The sequence below is a fragment of the Triturus cristatus genome, chromosome 8 (assembly GCF_964204655.1).
Source record: "Triturus cristatus chromosome 8, aTriCri1.1, whole genome shotgun sequence".
Lineage (NCBI taxonomy): Eukaryota > Metazoa > Chordata > Amphibia > Caudata > Salamandridae > Triturus > Triturus cristatus.
In genome coordinates, this window is record NC_140591.1 from 1,531,901,465 (window position 1) to 1,531,921,614 (window position 20,150).

A 20,150-nucleotide genomic window follows, 5' to 3' on the forward strand; every position below is an offset into this window, starting at 1 on the left:
ATGAGGTCCTCTTGTGTTCTGAGGACCTCAGGACACAAGTGGACTTCATCCTCCGAGCAGCAGTGCACCAGAGGCTGTGTTTGCAGCGTAGTGTAAAAAGGGGTGTGGCCTCGGAACACCTCTCTGCAACGCAGCTCTGTAGCGCTTACTGGAGGTACCTGGTGGGCTAGTTGGCCCCCAGGGACCCTCAAGATTCAAGGGGACTTAATTCCTTAACTTACAACGCGCCAGGGGGCACGTTTGGCCAGTGGTGCAGGGAGGGGGCGGGGCCTGTTATAACAAGTTAGCAATCCTGCTGTGTGGGACTCACTGGTGGTAATAGGAGGCGTAGTTTGCCCCCAAGGTTGACGTTGGGGCTAACTACCCCTCCTGTTACCGCCAGTAAATCCCACACAGTGGGATTGCTAAAAGGTGTTTGGAGGCCATGGTCACCTTTCTCCACCACTCTGAAAACGAGACTGCTATGTTATAGTTAGAAATTAGCATTTAAAAAACATTTGAAATTCGCTGAAAAAAACATAGGTTTCAGGGACGTTATAGTTACAAATTAGCATTTAAAAAACCTTTGAACTTCACTGAAGAAACCATAGGTTTCAGGCACGTTATAGTTAGAAATTAGTATTTAAAAATCTTAGAAATTCACTGGAAAAAACATAGGTTTTAGGGACATTATAGTTAGTTGGACATTTCACTCGTACAAAACCAGAGAAATTCCACCGTTATAGTTAGTTCAGCTAACTATAACTCGCGCCCCCGCAATGCACTGCTGATGACATCACATCTTACATCAGTCATGACATGGTCAATGACATCACTGATGACATAACTGATGGCATCTCAAATGACATCACTGATGACATCACTGTTGACATCATTCACATGAAAATCTGATGCACCTCCTCACACCCTAATATAACCTTTCAAACACCCACTGTAAAATACAGACTACCATTTTCGAAACCATAGACACACCAATACCAGTTACTACATATGCACTCACTGATTCCTAGGTCTACACACACATCCACTCATTCACCCATACAATCACTCATACATTCAGTCACCCGTCAATATAACACCATCATATGCACTCATACACCCATACAGACACTCACACACCCCCACTCATCCAGAGTTACTCACACACCTAGTCAGTCATGCAAAGAATCAATCACACTTCCATTTACTCACCTATACAGTTATACACATACCACATCACTTATTCATACAGATACTAATGCATACTTACTCCCTTATACAATCACTGTTACCAGTACACACTCATCCATACAGCCACTCTCACAATCACTGACTCTCACGTATAGTTATTTATATACTCCAACTCTCACAACCTTTTACATATGTAGTTACTTGGACATGTACCACTGAGACATCCATTCACTCACCAACACACCCATACACACACTCACCCACCCATACAGCTGTTTCCACATGCACTCTTGAACCCATACACACAGTGAATCAACCACTCACACATCTATGCACAGAGTCACACACCTCCCCCTCACTCACCCACACTCACACTCAGGCACCCATACAAATACTCAGGCAACCAATTGATAACCTATATAGACACTCATGTAGCTACTGACCAACCCATGCAGTAGCTTACACAGCAACAGACAGACTGATACAGACATTCACACAGTTTAGTCACTAACACATGCATTCAGTAAGACACATTTAATCACTCACTTATACAGTCAGTCGCGAACCTACTAAATCCTCCATCCAGAAACTTATACACCCACTCATTCTTCAATTCAACTTGGCATATATATAAAACATATTCAAACTTTATAGAAACACACAGTCACTGGATAGTGTCATCAGTGATGTCATCAGTGATGTCATTTGAGATGTCATCACGGATGTCATCAGTGATATCACTGACCATGTCATGAATGATGTAATATGTGACGTCATCAGCAGTGCATTGCGGGGGCCCAAGTTATAGTTAGCTGAACTAACTATAACGGCGGAATTTCTCTGGTTTTGTACAAGTGAAATGTCCAACTAACTATAACTTCCCTGAAACCTATGTTTTTTTCAGTGAATTTAATAGATATATATATTGTCGTGGTACATATATCATAAACGGTCACTGGTTCTGTGCAGAGCTGAGAGACTTTTTGTATGAGATTGCACTATCTAAAGCGCAAATTGGAATTTCTCCAAGTAAATGTATTAACTGCAGACAGTACAAATCGGAAATAGTCAGCAGTGATTGCCCCTCTCTGTTTCAGAGCTGCTTTGTCTGCAGTTTATGCACTAACTCTGACAAATTCCAAATGATATGTATGCGCTTTAGACAGCGCAAATGCCTAAAAACAGGGCTCAGCTCTGCACTGTTGTTTATTTATGAAACCCTTGCCCTGATAATCAGTTTTGCTGGACATAGTTTCCCACCTACTGATAACATTATCCGAGTTAATGGTCCTGGGTGACTTCAACCACGATTTGGTAGCACCAAAGGCTTGTGCGTCAATTAATCAGCTAAGAAGGGTTGGCCACAGATTGTGACCAGGCCCACTCAAGACTTCAGCCAATCAGTGGAGACTGCATTCACTTCTTACTAATCCACTACCACAGACCCACTGCTACCACACGGTCAGTCTCATCACTTTTGTATCTCATTCTCCTCTTTAGTCACTGATGTTGGAACTTTTAGTACACTATAAGTCTTGTTTTCTTCCTCTTTTCTCTCCAGGAAAAAGTTAGATCCAATGGATTTCTTCTCTTTAGTTGGAAAACAAACTTATGAAACCATTCAACTGACCCCCATGTAGCCATAGGCAGATACGATTAATTATTGGCTTAAACACAGCTTTGTCCCCTCCAAAAACAGTACAAAAAAGAAGAGGGCCCTGGGATCTCATAAATTTCACTTAAATAACTCAAAGGAAGCAAGCAATAGAGAGGTTATATTTTGGAGAGATTATAGGAAGAAAAAAAGACTTGTCTATTTGGGAAAATTAAAAGTTTTAAAAAATATAAGTAATCACAACAAAAAAAACTACTACATCTAAATATTTGTGCTTACTAATATATCAATCATTTTTGTTTACTATTTCACGATTCAGTAAATTCATCTTCCCAAGTATGTGAAGACCTCCCACACTGATTTAAGTCAAAAATTGTTAATCTACAACCAGATTTTTCACCACTAAGCTCCAGATTGTAAGCCAATGAAAGAAGCTGAAATGGAATTAGTCTTATTGAATTCACTGCTTTTGTCTGCACCTGACATGGCAATTGTTAAATGTTTATGCGATTAATTGTTCCACCGAGCATTTCTGCCCTCTCCCTTCCAGCTTTGATATCAATTCAAGAATTTATAGCAGGAGTGAAATCACATAACCTTTGATCTCCAATAATACGACGGTGTAGCCCCTCAACATGCTTTAATTTAAAGCTAAGAGGCACAGGGAAGTACAAGGAGTAGACATTACTGAGGATAAACAAGATTTTTATATCCATGCTGCCTTTATGACTTCTTTCACCAGGGGATCAAGGGAACAGGTTCCAAGAGGAAGCAGGGTTAGCAGCTGTAGCCCCGAAGATTGAGAACACAGCAAAGCTGAGTTTCACTAAAGATCAGCTGACAATTGTCAATTGATCTTTTGACAATATGGTAGTTCCATTTGATCTGAAGATGGCTGTTCTCTACTACAGACCAACTGTGCAACTGCCATCCCCATGAAGCTGAAGGATGCCCTTGTTCCTGTTCATCTATTAATGGCTTTCAACACCATTGATGAGAAGATTCTACTTGATCAGCAGGAGGTTTGCATGAATATTGGATTATCCATCCCTTGAATCTGCTCCTTCTTAAAAGATTTACATAGATTGATGCCAGCTCTCATTTCAATCATCTCCTAAAAACTATCTTACAATATACCTCATGGATCAGCAAATTACTCCCAGTTTCTTCATATATGTATAGATCTGATGCAGAACTTTATATTTTTGCCAATGAGACACAATTCTTCTGTATGTGGACAGTGGTCTAATCGATCTAGTTGAGAAATGGCTTACTTTTTTAATGAGCTATGCATAAGGTCAAAATGTGCTAAAATTGATCCTGTAAAATCTGATGTTGGTCATCCTCCTTCTAGCCGAATATACAGATGGCCTATCCCCATCAAGCAAATCCTCCACTCATAAATCGTTATCAATAATGAAAATTGAAAGCGCAGTAGCCTGGTTACTGCTTAACACAAGATTCTATCTAACTGCAACCCAAGCTCTTGGACAGCTCTCTTTGATGCTCAGAGTTTACTTCAAGAACATATGAACTACCCGCCACGTTTTCAGGACTCCTGTTCAATGGATGGTGTGGGGGTACCCAATTCCCCAAAGCCTGGCATTTACCCTTTCTCAGATGAGACATCTGATTTGGGTAAAGGTGTGACACTTCTACCCCATTCACCAAGTGCAAAGTTGCCAGACTTTGAGCTTCTGAGTGAGATATGAACCCTTTACACACCCTTACTTGTATCACAAGTGACACGGGTGTATAAGGAACAGGAATCCCAGTCTTTACCTGCTAGGATGCAGTAGAGGTTCCTTAGACTTGGAAATTAAAATGTTGTACCAAAATCTGTAAATAAATATTTTATATGATAATGATTTTTTCAAGGCAATTTCTATATGTTGTTATATTTGCATGTTCTTATTCTCTACGTTATCGCAATACTACTTGGTTGGCAAGATTATTTTCTGTAATTTGTTTATGTTTTAGATTTTTGGCAGAACTGATAAACTGCATGTGGTGAAATAATTGAGTCGGTCTAGGCATCTAAAATTCCATATTAAGCAATGTGATTTTCTGTATCAACCTGTTATAATTCACCAGTGATCACTAGTACACGTCAAGGATTCTACACAGAACACTATACACTGTATGGTATGCATGCATCCAATTTCTCTCGACCTAACTTCACGCTACACAAGTAGATTTGCATACTTTCATACATAAAGTAACAGGACATCAAATAACATTAACACGCAAGCTCTTTTGAAGGCATTGCAAGTCATGCAGCTAGAAACAGTGCTATGTGCCAATGGTATTACTATTCACCGCTGGAGTGAACTATAGCTTTTTTGTCATATCACCCCCTCAATACCTAGTGGCCTATTCTGGTGGCCTATTCTCTATATATAAACTATGCCTCATCTCCAACACCCCTGAATTCTTGGGGTATTCCAGAAGGAGAGGATGTGGTCCGTCGGCTAGACTGCCGACTTTGGTGCTGGAAACCAGGGTTCGAGCCTCGGGGTCCCGTCCACATCCTGTGATTCTGGGCAAATCACTTAATCTCCCCATGCCTTAATGTGTAATGTAAATACGGTGCTCATCCAAAGCGCTCCAATACCTTCGGGTCGAGTTCGCGCTATATAAAAGATGCACAAAAAAAAGTAGATGCTTCTCAAGAGAATTTTGTTGCACGCTACATTACTCACACTTTTCGGAATGTGCTCCATATCAGTGACAGACGTGACAAAATCAACACATGTATCTGTTCTGATATATGATGCATGCAAAACTATGTGCCTTACTTTATTTGAGACCATTTCTTTCCTAAGTCACATCTCTACCCCTAGAGCTCAATTACACTTCGCACAGTCAGGAGTCCTGAAAGACATCTTGGCACCAAGCTCCAAAGTGGAGGCACATGATGACTAGACAAAATGCGAGGAGATGACCTGAGGGCACTGCTCAGACAGCTGTTAGTGAAGAAAGCAGATCATACTTCATTCTTCTCAAGGAAAGGGCTTTGGCAGACCCAAAGTTCCCACTGCTGACAATGGGCAACTGAGAAAGTGCGGGCATGTGTTTCTGAAATGTATTTGAAGTACACCAGGCTTAACTGGTTGGTCATGCGTGGAGTTGTGAAGTGGCTAGGATCTCCAGTGCCCTAGCACCGCTCTTGCCGCACTGCGCTTAAACACAAATAGCCACGTTGGTAAACGTTTGGGGCGACTGCTGTTTGAAGTAGTAGAAAATAGTTTATTAACTTTTAAAACAGCCATATAAACATTTATCATTTACAAGACTGTACATTTCGTTTGTTTTCAGGGAAGAATAGTCTCTCAAATTTTCACATATCCAGTGCTCGTATATATTCCAAAATTCAAGTTATTATTAACTCAAAAAACGAAATTCGATAAAAACAAATATAACAAAGTTAGAACATACTTTTTCTTCAGAATAAAGATCCTCATAAATAAAATCTCTCAATGTGGCCAACCACAGAGTAGAACAGTCCATAGCAAATCACAATTTCCAGAGAAGAATGGGAACCAAGCTGCAACCTGTGGAAGTTTATATATGCTGCTTGTAGCTCTAGGAAGAAAACTCCATCATAGAACATAAAGTTTCCAGGAATGAGAAAAAAAAAATGTATTAACAAGTGTTGCTTTTGGGAGTTGATATATTGCTTGTAGCCTGTTTCGGGGGCACTCACATAAGTGTAATGCCTTTCGAATTCCCAGCAACCACCATAGAAAAAGAGTGAGCTCTATAATACTATATGCCTGCAAACCATAGCTCCTTTAATAATGCTGCACTGCACTGAATATCTTGGATACCCTCAAGAATACCAGCTTGTTTTTTCTCAAAATGCACAATAAATGTGGATTACCACAGATAAATATTTGCAAAAAAATAAATATGGCTAAATACAGAAATGCAAAAAAATAAACACAGTAAAGCCGGGCGCCCTAATCATGATAGCTCTTCAGAAGGTAAGCCATACACATCTCTTGAATTATCAAAACAGGGAAGAACAAGAACATGCCATATGTAATTTAAATAGACGATACTAGACTTTGAACATTTATTATTACTTCATGTTTTACGCCAAATAAGGGGATTATAGCTTTATTTCAGCGTAGTTGTTTGTTTTAAACTTTAAAAAATTTGCATCTCAACCTGCATTTTGCAGTAGTCAGCTAGCAGTGGGCAGCTCATTTTGTAGAATATCTCTATGAAGGAATACCTTCTGGTGGATGTTAAAAATAAAGAAAATTATTTTGTTACCTACTTTTCCCCATTTCCCCTTTTTTTTAATTCATGTTTGCTAGATACCTTGATGCCTTTCTCCTATTCTTAGCATTAGGTTTCAGACATATTCTGCTTACTAAAGTATTGTCTTGTGAACTAGCTTTGCCCTGGCTGTGTAAGCTCTGCGCCTCTTTAATGTATTTTTATCTAGCTGTGCTGGCTGTGCTCTTACACACTGTGAGTACACATATCCCAGAGGACTGGCTTCCTGCTCAGAGCTGTCTCCTAAAGAACAGTCAAAGACCCTTCAGGGAAGCCAGCTTAACTCTGTGAAATGCACTTTGGGACGCAGCGCAGCAGGTAAATTTTTCATAGGACCAGAACCCCTTGCAAGTAGGGTGACCAACTGACATGGGTGCAAATTCAGGACAGTGAGTGTAAAAATTCAGGACAAGGGGTCAAAATTCAGGACAAAAATTCAGGACAGGAGGTCAAAATTCAGGACAATAGGTACGTTTTACAGACACATCAGAGAAGGTTGCGCAATAGTATATAAGTAAGTAAATAGACAACTACTAAAGTACAAGTGAAAGTAAGTTTATATTAGGTTGAGACAATTGTGCACTTCATGGTTTGTCAGTGTGCGCGCAGCTTTAAGCAAATGTGCAGGTCTTTTTGTGATAACAAAACCGACCCCACCTTTCCAGCTCCCAGAGAAAACGCCCAATGCCCGGTTAGGCCAGTCCGGCCTTGATACCACCCTCCAATGGCGCCCCTCATCTTCACATAGACCCTCTCTCACGTGTATTTAATTTCTTCTATAGTGCTACTCATCCCAAGTATGTGGGGCAGACTGTTGGAGTGCGTTACAACACACACATATTATATAGAGACAATCACTCATATAAATGTGAGTGTCAATGTATAGGAAATGTTGCTTAAGATAATGGGGCTTACAATGTGTAATCATACTTTCATCCATCATTCAGTCTTTCACCATTCATTCTGTCCTTCCATCTATGTGCCCATCCATGTCTATATTCATCCATTTACAAGCCTATCCATCACGTATCCTTCCATCCATCATTTCACTCATCCATCCCTCAATCCACCCTTTTACTCTTCCATCATCCTTTCATCCACCCTTTCACCCTATCCATCCGTACACTCATCCACCCACTCTTCCACCCATCCATCCATCCATTCACTCATCCATCCAGCCATTTACCTATCCAGCCATCCTTTCACTTACTTATTCATCCATTCAGTCACTCATCCTTCTACCCATTCACCCATTCAGTCATTAATTTATCCATCCCCCTTTTTCTTTCAAATCCCCTTTCACTTAGCCATCAATCCTTCCATCCACCCACCCATCCATCTACTCATCCACTCATGAATCCATCCATTGAACCTATCATTCATCCATCCTTTCACTCATCCATCCATCCTTTCTCATCCATCCACCATTTCACTCCTTCACTCATCTATCCATCCTTTTGTCCATCTACCCGCCCTTTCACTCACTCATCCAGCCTTACATCCACCCTTTCACTCATCCGTCCATCCATTCACCCTTTCACTTATCAATTCATCAATTCACCCTTTCACTTATCAATTCATCAATCCATCCACCATTTCACTCATCCATCCACCCATTCTCTCACACCGCATCCATCCTTTCACTCATCCATCAATCCATCATTACACTCATCTATCCACCCATCCCTCCACCCATCCCTTCATTTACTTATTCACTCACCTTTTCACATTAATTATGAGACCCATCAAGAACTCCACCCTCGCTGTAGTTCCTAAAGCAAGGGGTGGGGTGGGGCAGGGTTCACTATGCCCCTGCACTTAGGCAATCTGAAAAAGTGGAAGGCATGAGTCATGCATGATGCACAGTGCCTGGACGTGGGGCGACTTTGACATGGTGTTGTTTCCAGAGCTTTAAGTGGGATGTAAAAACTACGGGGGTCTCTCCAAAAGGGTGTTTAATGTAATAAAATGCGTGGCTTAAAACACAAACTAAAAATCAGTGCCTAATATAATGTGCCGCCCGACTGGTATTTTTGTTGCTTGTGTCATTGCATCCAAATATATAATACAGCAAGTGACGTTACACTTAGAACAAGTAACGTTACACCTACAACAAGCCAGAACTATTGGCTTTGTCAATGGTTTTTAGTTGCATAAAAGTAAAAAGCAGCAACCATGGCTGCTATACTATAACTATAATCCTTTCCTTTGATCTTCTTTCACTGCCTTCCTTCATTAACTGGATTCTCAGGTAGCAGCAGCATGGGCGTTTTTGCACTTCCACGTGACAGAATGCCCTGCCCTGGACCGAGGCTGGAGGAGGCCACCACATGCTGTGCCAGCCCAGACTGCCCCATTGTCATTCTGTATGTGGCAATCCGCCCCACACAGAATGACAATGGGCGGGGTGGGGCTGCTCTTGTACTCGGAGGAGTGCGAGGCGGCCCCATCAGGGGGCTGAGGCCTCGCAGGGGAACAGATCTGTTTCATGAAATGCCTAAAATTACGGACAAAAGGCGTCCGTAAAAAGGATCCTCACGGACAACGGACGTGAGGTCTAATTTACGGACTGTCCGTGAAATTTACGGACGGTTGGTCACCCTACTTGCAAGTGATCTACACATCAGTATTTGCAGTTCGTAGACTTTTCCTCGATGGCGCCAGATAACCGTGCTTATTAGCTTTTTTAACTACAATGATTTATACATCTCTTTTGAAATGCCAAACCTAGGTCTTGCCGGGCTGGATTATGATGAGTCACCTTGATGTGACTGTTGGGGCTGGTTAAAGAATTGTTGATTGTAATTGTTATTTGTAAAGCGTGTTATCACCGTCAGGTCTCTAAGCGCTTTGAGATGCAGGGCGTCAAACTGCAATCTTTGGGCACGGGTGATTTTCTCCAGCCTTCGTATCTCTTCCCTTTCCATCTTCTGGTGCATAAGGTCTCACAGGTCAAGTTTATTAAGCTCTACAATTGATATTCTTTATTCTATTTGTAATTCATTCTCATCTTTTGGGTTGAGACATTTGGAGGAGGCCACTTTGATGGCCTGAGGATGAGGTTTGGACTGTTGAGGTTCTGGACTTCACCGAGGTGACCTGGTGCATCAAGCTCCTCCTCCTCATTGAGAGTGCTCCAATTCTCTGAGGTCTCGCCGTAGTCTATCAGCTTCCTCCTCTGCTCCTAGGATCATCTCGGGCTTCTTCAGTGAGTTTGTAGCAATCAGGGAGAGTCACCTCTTAGTACATCTCAGCCTAGTAAAGAGGCCAGCTCTGGCTCCACCACAGACAAAAATATGACAATATTCAGTTTGAACTTCTATATAGCTTCGGCCAGGGCTTAACAAGAAGTTGAACCATACGCATATCATTGTTAAAACAATGCAGCTAATGGGTAGGTCATGGACCAGTGTTATGTCTATCTCCTAATCTCATTTGCATGTTATCACATTCTATTGAGTTACATCATTGATGACACATGGAATCCCCAGGTGTCATCAGTGATCGGTTGAAGATACCTTGATGCCGAGTACAGCTGTGCGGGCTGTATATGCTGTGTTGGCCTTTATGCTTGCAACTTAGTAAATTCTTCGTGAATCACATCGTTCCTGAGGATTTCTTCTTAACAAGATTGGCGACGAGGATGGGATTGCATCAAGGTATCTTCAACTGATCACTGATGACACCTGGGGATACCATGTGTCAACAATGATGTAACTCAATAGAATGTGATAACATGCAAATGAGATTAGGAGATAGACATAACAACCAGAGTTTCACTTGTTTCCCTGGTGAAGTTACAAGAAGATTCTGATGTACTGACTAGGTCTCCTATAGCACACAAACATCATCAAGAAGCTTAAGTCAACAGAGTTGTGATACCAGCACGACTGGATACTGCGACAGACAAACCTTAGAAGAGCAGCTGTGAATGTATGAGAAGTCCATGGAGTAAGCTACTACAAATAGGACCCCCTGAGCATGGGATCTGGAAAAACAGAACATCACTCTTCCTTCAAAAGTTTTAAGTGGGAGAGGTGTGTTGCCCAGAGGAGAGTTCTCATTAGTATTTGTGTTTCTTGATATTCCACATAAGTTATATTTTGTTGTTATGTTACATTGTTTGCCGGACTGTGCTATGTTAAGTGCCCTTACAAAGGGAACCCATTATCCTATCCAAATAGGAGGAAGATAAGTGAACCAGAAAAGCAGCATAAGTGTTTTTAGAGGCATCAAATGAGGCCAGGTGGAGAAGAGCCGAGTCATAAGCTGCTTGCTTATAACTGGACTCTCGAATGCTAAATGTGTTTGTTGGCTCATAACACTGTTAGGCAGCAAGCTTCAGAGTTTAGCTCCCAATACCTGTTTAAATGGGAAATGTAATGGAACTGGGAGTGAACATTATTCAAATTTCTTTCTTACAAATGTGGGTCCCTGATTGTAGAAGACTCAGTGTATTATACACAAAGTTTTAGGAAGAATTAACTTGTGAACTGAGAGCCAGTGCAATGAACACAATAGAAATTAGATTTTACATGATCACCTGTATGGGCAGCCTCTTTATCTACTAGCGCCTATAATGGCAGCTCTGAGGACATCTACACTTGAGCAGAAGTGCAGAGTGCCTTAGAGATAGGTACAGGTGATGTCTGATCCACTGGTCCCAGATACACCTACCGCCGCATTCGAGGCACTGGATGAACTGGTACCTGAATCTGTAACATCTGACACAGAATGTCCACCCTAGCTGAGATTCAGGAAGCTTCATAACAATGTCAAGTAGACCTCTGTAATGGTCTGCACCCTAAAAGACTTCCGAAAGGAAAGTAACAACATGTAAAAAGTTAAGACCCTCAGCTATTTGAACTGTTCTGGGAGAATGATTTTCTGTATAGTGAGCAAAGTGGCCCTGAACATGCGGATTTTAAAAGACTAAGGATGCTGTACTGTCATAGAAAGGTCACATCTGTGAGGTGGATGAGATTAATTCTGATGTCACCAGGACTCCTGGCAGTCTAACAAGCCTTCTTTCTGGCCCCTGAGGTGGTAAGATAAAAGAACTTTGTTATTTCTGCCCGACACCCCAAGTCAATGATATGTCTGGGGGACTGACAAAGGATCCCCAGATACCCCTGTACTTTCCGATCTCTCGACCCTAAAAAGACGTAAGTGTACCGTGTTATCCTGGTGGTTCTGAAGCAGGAAACCAGGCGCAGCGAGGCTCTGCCTCTCCGGAAAGCGAAGTACTATTTTTACTTATCATAGGAACAAATGTCATGTCAACTTTCATGAAAGCCATGTGGGATGAGTTAGGAATGACATCAAAGTTATAAAAGTTATATGCTGCTTTGATCCCCTTCCAATGTGCTCTTGGAGAAATTCAGCAAGGCCGTGAAAGGCATGACAGGTCAGCAGGGAGATGGCACAAGGAGGAAGAAAGCTATTAACCTGCCTTACTTTTGTTTGCCAACAGGTAGATGCCACACAGTAGCTTAGTCTTTTTTGAGCTTCTGTGTGGAAACGCTATGAGAGCTTGCCTTAGTCTTGCGACGATATAGTGGCACGTCAATCTAAGGAGGTCTTCTCATGGCATTATGGACTATGTGCTAGCCTCCAGATCACAGGTGGCCAAGGAAAGGAAGAAAAGCACCACAAATTTATAGCAAGGCCCCAAAGTGGTTAAAAATCGGTATGTCACACTGGCATATTACAAACATGGATGACAGGATTGGATCATTGAACTCTTGAGATCAGGGCCGTAGAGGACAAGTGGTGCAGGCATTTCATGGTGCTGAAAAAGACCAATGAAGTGAACTACCTCCCGAAGTAAAGACGCTTAGGACGCCCACAGGTTCCCTCGTATCAATGGATTGAAACTCCAGTAAGACGGTGCTGATATGGCACGGCTTCTTCGATCCACACCCAGTCCTTACCAGAAGACCACCGCAATGGTTGCAACAAATGACACAAGGCAATAGACTTGCATAAATCTTATATCCAAGGTCATGTTAAGGGAGACAACCACAAAAGAGTTCATCTGAGGCCTTGACGGGATACTGTGTAGTTATGGGGCAGAGATTAAAGTGTAAGAAGTAAATTAATAGTCACTCATTTCTTTAACGTCATAGACTGCCCAAAATGTTGTGTACTTTAACTTAGGTAATAGTGCATATGGATAGAGGGTCTGGTGTTTGTTTGCTGCATTATTAATTCATCTACAAACACAGTTATTGGCTCTGAGTTGTTCCTTAGTCTTGGGCAAATGCAAGCACATCACTGCTCAGCTATAAAAACAAAACTGGTGTCCAGCCAAGACTACCTGCTCTGGCCATCAGCGTTCAGCAGGAAGAAGCAAAGAGGGCGGGCTCTTAGGCGTATATTGGGCAACATTCTGAAAGACCGTGGAGCCACCTATGAGGGTTTAACGGATTACAGAAGGAACTACAAACTGCCCTTTTCTGCAAACAACGTTTGGCTACTCATTTAAAAAAAAGGTTCCATAACACCGGCTCCTATGAATGCACCTGGCCCGATTGCCCTTACTGCAATCCTATTGGCCCACACAGTAGCCATCTTGGCCCTAGCAGCAGTTTTACCACCGACACTAACTCACTTTATGAGGAAAACGCCACACAGTCCAACAAAGTCAAGACCTTCATTAGATGTCACCATAGATCTGTTCGGTTGCAGCAATAAAATTGACCGCTAAGTAAATAAATGAATAGCTATGTGAAAATCCAGAAGTATTTCTTCCCTATCTATTACACGACAAGCCCTATGTGCATATGATATGGCCTACTGTTGGTGAAGACTTCACCCCCAACATGAAATTGGCTAAGGGTCTGCTGTGGAGTTGGGTGCGAATCTTGACTGAATTCCATCACATTCCTGGATGTCTGAAGATGTCGTCGGAGGACACACACAATCAGACAGAAGGACAAACAGTAAGCGCCGCTCACCGCCTCATCAGCGGAATACTTTGCGCATGACATGGACGCGCTCTCTCAACTCCGGTGACTTGAGTTAATCCGGTGATGGATTCCCACAGCATCCCCCGCTTGACTGCACAGATTTCCTCCCCGCACTTATGAAAAATGCATAATACAAAGCATTTCCTGCCCTCCACCGACATCCTGCAGCAGATCCCAGACCTGCCCAAACCTTCTGCTGAGGACAATGCATGCAGCCCGGCGCGAGGCCGGACGCCTCGCGCATACTCACAGGGATATGTTCTCCATAGGGAAGGGCCTGCCGCACTGCCTGCTCGCGCCCACCAGGTCCTCGCGGCTGCCTCCCAGCGCGCGCAGCTTCAGATAGTCGACTCGCCTCCCTAAGTGGGCGACGTCGGTCCCGGCAGAGTACACTTGGCAGAGCGCATTCGCATCCTTCCAAACTTGTCCGCTACCCAGGCGTTTGCAAGACACCATCCAGGCGCCTGGCGTGTCAGCCCGCGTCTCCCCTGGTCCACCCGGCTGCGCGTTTGTGCACAGAGACCGAGGCTGCCCATCAATAGGAGAACAGAGGCGTCCCGCGGCGTCCGGCCGGCACCCTGGCAGCGTGGAAACTCAACATCTTCTGAAGGGATTGCGCCTCGACGCCTCTGCCGCCAGCCTGATTGGTCCGCGCCTCTCCTCGCCTCCGTCTGCTGTGCTGGGCAGGCACGGGACCTGCATGAGAAATCTCTGCACCCCGGCGCGGAGAGCGGTCTGGGCGAGATGGCCGCACTGCACGGAGCTGTGTGTAGCAGGAAATATAGATGAGGCTGGTAAATAGAGAGAGGAAGGGGGAGGGGCGGCGAGCTGAAGCCGCAGAATTAATTACCAGCCCTTTTGTGATGCAAGGTGTGCGCTTAGCCGCATCGATGGGTAGACAGATGTCCAGGAAGGACAGGTAGACAGGTGGATAGATGGAGAGACAGGTAGGTAGGTAGGACTGGCAAGGACAGATGCCACAAATAGAAAGGACATATGGATAGACAGACAGATGGATAGACATATAGGTAGGATTGGCAAGAATAAATGCCACTAGATAGACAGACATGCATACATATATACATACATAAATACATACATACATACATACACACATACATACATGTACGTGCAGAGATAGACCGACAGATAGACGGACACACTTGTAGGTACAACTGGCAAGGATGGATGCCACAAAATAGAAAGGACATATGGCTGGATGGACAGACATGCAGGTGGACAGATGGACAGACAGATAGTTGTACAGCTGGGAAGACAGATGCATGGACACACACAGTGATGAAATAATGGACTGGCAGACTGCCAGAGAGACTTTGGCTATAGGAAAGGAAGGACAGACTTACAGATGAGTGGACAGACAGTTGGAGTGATGAACAGAAGGACAAACAGCAGAGTGTAATATGCTACTTATTATCATTGTTGAGTGCGGGGAAAGGTCACGACTCAGGTGGGTCATGCTGCCCCTCCCCTCCTTCAACAGTGGCAACAAATAGCATATTACCCCCTGCAGATGTGCTTTTACGGTATATCCCAGGCTGTTTTTTCAAGTGCTGTACTGATGAGCACGGGTGTTTCAGTTCAGCCTTAGGACAATCTCATAGGAGTGGCCCAATATGTGAGCAGTGAAGATCCGAGAGCAAGGTGATCCAGTAGATCCCGCCCAGGGTTACGCACTACTGTGGTAATAACATCGGACTGTGCTTTACACTGTAGTAATACACGTCTGAATCAGGGTTTATTACTACACTTCCTCCAACATTTTTGGGACTCATTTAGTTTCACAGCATGGCACAAATTAACACATTGAAGACCTGACACCCTATGAATGAAAACACACAGGGAAGCAGGTGGACAGGCAGGGGAAACTCCAAAGAAAGACTGAGCTCGAAGGCTATGAAGATATATACTGATAAAGATACACAGAGACATACAGATATCAGGCAAGATCACTACACAGAGTATGGACACTTAAAGAGACATGAAAAATAACAGAGCTATATAAATACATAAGAAACAGAGATATATAAAGTCAGAAGAGTAGACAGCCAGACAGTAAAAGACAAGTGGGTAGACATACAAACAGAAAGAGAGGCCAGAAAACTTCAGATAAACATGTTGAAAAATGAACAAGCAACAACATGTGCAAAGAGAAATGAGTTGATATCATATTTTCCTGTAAAGCACATCCCCACCTAAGGAAGACATCTAGGTACTGCAGAAAGCGAAAGACAGGGGACACGGCCATAGATTGCTAGATGTATACACACAGATTTTCAGGTCTGAGGTGGCCATTTTCTAGACATGGGGTGGCCGGCAGAGAGTTCCAGGCAGTGCTTTATTTGAGCCAGTGGTTGTCGGCGGGGGCTGGAGAAAAACAAACGAAATGGAAAGACAGACAATGTAAGAACCTTCATGAAGAGTGAAAGCAGGAACCTGCAAGAGTGATATAAAGGGGCATCGAGTGTCGGGTAGTGGATTAAAGAGACACGAGGGGGAATCCAGACTATGGAGCCTTGGTATTGGGCACACCAATATTTAATTGCACCGATCACAGGCTTCTGAGTAGAGCTCAGATCTCATCATTGTGAATCTGAGATCTTGCTGTGGCTGATGGCATTTGTTCCTCTGGAGCAAAGGTCTGATGCTGTTTACAGCCCAATATGTGAGAAACACTCGGCAAAGCCGAAATATGAAATTGATTGAGTATTAAGGCACCCAAATGTAATTTCTATCATCAGCGTCTTGCCACACATAGCATTTCCCATCCATTCCCACTGACAAAATATGTAAGCAATATGGTACAGCCCTCCAATCACCTCCACTAAAAACACTTGCTACTCATTAAAAGTTGACCACTCACCTCATGCACACCAAATCTGACCCAGTTTGCTATGGAAATGTTTTGAAGGTCATACCGTAGACCACTAAAGATCTCTGTGATGCCATAGTAATCAAGATTGTGCACTACATAAGTTGTAATTAGCAATATTAATATAATTATTGTAAAGAGAGATTTAAAAATGATCCGCTGTTACAATGGAAGGACCTGCAAAGAGCTTAATCAAGAGGAAACACTTCAAAGTTTGTGAGGTTGAGCAATCGAGCAGATGTATGTCTGTATTTGAGAGGCCCATCTATAAGACGTTCATAAACTCCCGTCTAGAAGATAGAAAAGCACTGACAGCCATACCTGTGTCAGGAAAGGAGAGAAAATGCAGGATACGGTGGAGATGATGAGAATGAGGCACCTTCACCACAGCATATACGCGCAGCAGAAGTGAGAATTCTGAGTTTAACAGCTCCGGGTTCCTAATGACTGTGTCTGGCACAGAGGAGGCCCATAGATGCGAGTGTCAGACCATTTTCAGAAAACCATGGGGCACGCAGGGGCTACTGTGCCTCAACCGTGGGGGTTAAGGTCATTGTTCCACCGATGTCCTGGGACCCATTCTACTACAACCTCTTCCACACTTGGATCTTAGGATAGCAAGGGTAAGCATTCAAAGGCTTCTTGGAGAGGTAGAGGGGTTTCTGGAGCTCAGAGCTTCACTATCAAACCATCAACACAATACAGTGAATGTCCAGCCCACTGTCGGTCTAAGTACTTTAATCACATAGTTGTGTGCATTATTATGAACTCCACTAGTCATATCCTTGTCTCGGGGTGCTATTCCTCGTAGGTGCTATACCCACCCTGTTTCCTCACAAGCCTCTCTAAGGCCTCTCTCCTGTTTCTGGATCTTCCTTGCTCTAAGGGTAATCTGAAGTAGTGCGAATTCAGCTCAGGTGAATTATCAATCACCAACAGAAAACAAGATGCTCTCAGTCTGGTTGTCTTACCCTCTTTACAGGAGAAGAGTTGCACGAGTCCTTTACCCTGTCATCTGGCACCCCAAGGGGTTCTCCCACATGTGTGTGAAAAGCCAAAAAGAGCCAGCAGGTCTCTTGCAGTCTCTTCGCCAGGTAAGGGCCATATTGGGCAACGTGTCCATCCAGCTGTCTTTTTGTGGTTGCTACTCTGGGTTCATTGTCGCCGGGGCCTAGATGGTCGTGGTCTCAGCCACAACAGATGCAGTCTGTAGCTCAGAGATTAACAGTCTTGCAATAGTGCAATCTTAAGCAGACTGTGGGTAGGCAATGTTCAGGTAGGGAGTTCTCAACAATCAGCAATTGTAACCTATGTCCAGGCTGACAGTTCCACAGACGCAGTCCCGACTGGGCTTTGCATAATATGGCAGTTGCCTTCAGCGGTTCGCCAGCTTCACTCAGGCCTTCAGCAATTCAGAAGTTGCAGCCCACCTCTGCCCTTCACCAGTCCAGCCATTGCAGTCCTGATTGGGCTTCCAGGAATCACGCAGTGGCAGCCAACTGGGCCTTTGACAATCACACGATTGTGGTATTGTAGTTCCGGCGAGAAACCAGAATGAGAAGTTGAGGGGCCTACAGGCACCAGGGTCCTCCCGGATCACTTCAGGATCCAAGCCTTGGCATCCTGTAGCCACAGATGACACGATGGACCTTGCTCTTCCCTGACAGTCTGTCCTTACGCAGAGCAAGTTAGACTACTTCCCTCTCTCAATACGCAAGCATGCAGGCTTGAGGGCACCTTATGAAAGGCACACGGGCATGGGTAAGTTACTGTAATTAATCTCAGTGGCTGGCAATTACTCTGAGCCGCAATCCAGTCCATTATTTTGCCTTTTGCCACAATGGCACCTCAGACAGGAACCAGCTACGTGCAAAAAAGTCTTGGTCCTGCTCCAAGTAGATAACTCCAGGCTGAGCAGCCACACCATGTACATCTTCAAGAATGATGCAAGCAACCACAGACAGTTTTGAACTATCTGGCCCTGGTCGCTCAGGCTGGACTGCTCCTATTTGAACAGGACCAACACAGATTTGCATAAGGCAGGTCTCTGTCTAGAATGACATACTGGAAAGCCACCCAAGCAATTGCCAGTGGCTGAGATCAAACTAAGCATTCTGTTCACCACCTTGTTGTTTGTCGCAGCGTATGACATAAGTGTGAAGGCACTGCCTAGGCATTGGTCACATGTACACTGTGCCCCAAGGCTCAAGCTATACCCCACTAAACTGGCAAAGACCAGTATGAGGTTGCTTGGGTTCCTATTTGGAGGGCACCTGCCCTGGCGTTCGGGCTGGACTCTACATAGTAGAGCAGGACCAAGGCTGGTTTGCATATGTTTGGTCTCTGTGTAGAGTGACATAGTTGGCAAAAAAAGATAGACTGGAACGTGGCCCTGAATGATCACCAGTTACTGGGACGAATTCAAACATTCCATCCATCACCCAGCTAAGTGCTGCATGTGAATGCCAAGAATGTCCACCGTAACTAGAGGAGTTTGTGTCATTATGCTATGCCATACTGGCTAGCATTAAGGCAACAGTGGGCACCATCATGCCAAGAATAGCGACAAAAGAATTATCACAGTTACACCATGGTCAACATTAGCCAGAAATGAAAACCATAATTTTGTAGATTCCCATCCTGTGCTAAAAGTGAACACCATTTGCAGCGTTGGTGTTGCAACACATGTGGGCACCATCTCACCAGGGATGGCCACAAGATGCTAAGAATTACCACTATCCCACATCCTTTGGTAGGAGGAGTTCAGTCCTGTCCACTACCCAATGAGGGTTCAAACCACAGCCCCCTCTGGCCCCCGCTGCATGCTGAGTGCTATGGTAATAGAAGTATGTAACCTGAGCTAAGAGAGATTGCATGGTGCCTAGCAGACACAAGCCTGGCACGGAGCATGGCACAGGCCCTGAATCTATGCAGTGGATCGGATATGCAGTGGATAAGGATTTTGGGGATCCCAGGAAAGACATATTTAGGGGCATCTTTGCGTAAAAAAAATCAAATTTTAATACTCCATTCCTTGTTAATTTAGAAATGCAGGATGTCAAAGCATACTGAAATATATGTTAAGCATTAACAGAGTGACACAAAAATAGCTAAAATATGTCTTACCTGAGATCCCAAAAACCATTGCAATTCTACTGGGTGGATGGACAGAGTCAGAGTTAAAGGTAGGCAGAGAAGTTTAGATAGAGAAATAGAA

At 43.8% G+C, this 20,150-nt stretch overlaps 1 protein-coding gene across 5 annotated transcripts in view; it reads right to left on the bottom strand.

The window, feature by feature from the left end:
* Positions 1–20,150, bottom strand: part of ARRB1 (arrestin beta 1) — a 793,940-nt gene that overhangs the window by 578,141 nt on the left and 195,649 nt on the right. Inside the window, exon 1 of one of the 5 annotated variants that reach the window (XM_085623373.1) lies at positions 14,294–14,814. The exons of 3 other annotated variants lie outside the window; for them this stretch is intronic. In XM_085623373.1, coding sequence (XP_085479499.1) covers positions 14,294–14,499 — 206 coding nt within the window. In that variant the 5' untranslated portion in view covers positions 14,500–14,814. Of the gene's footprint in view, positions 1–14,293; positions 14,815–20,150 lie in introns of those variants that run through there. One more of the 5 variants, XM_085623372.1, reaches the window with a different exon arrangement.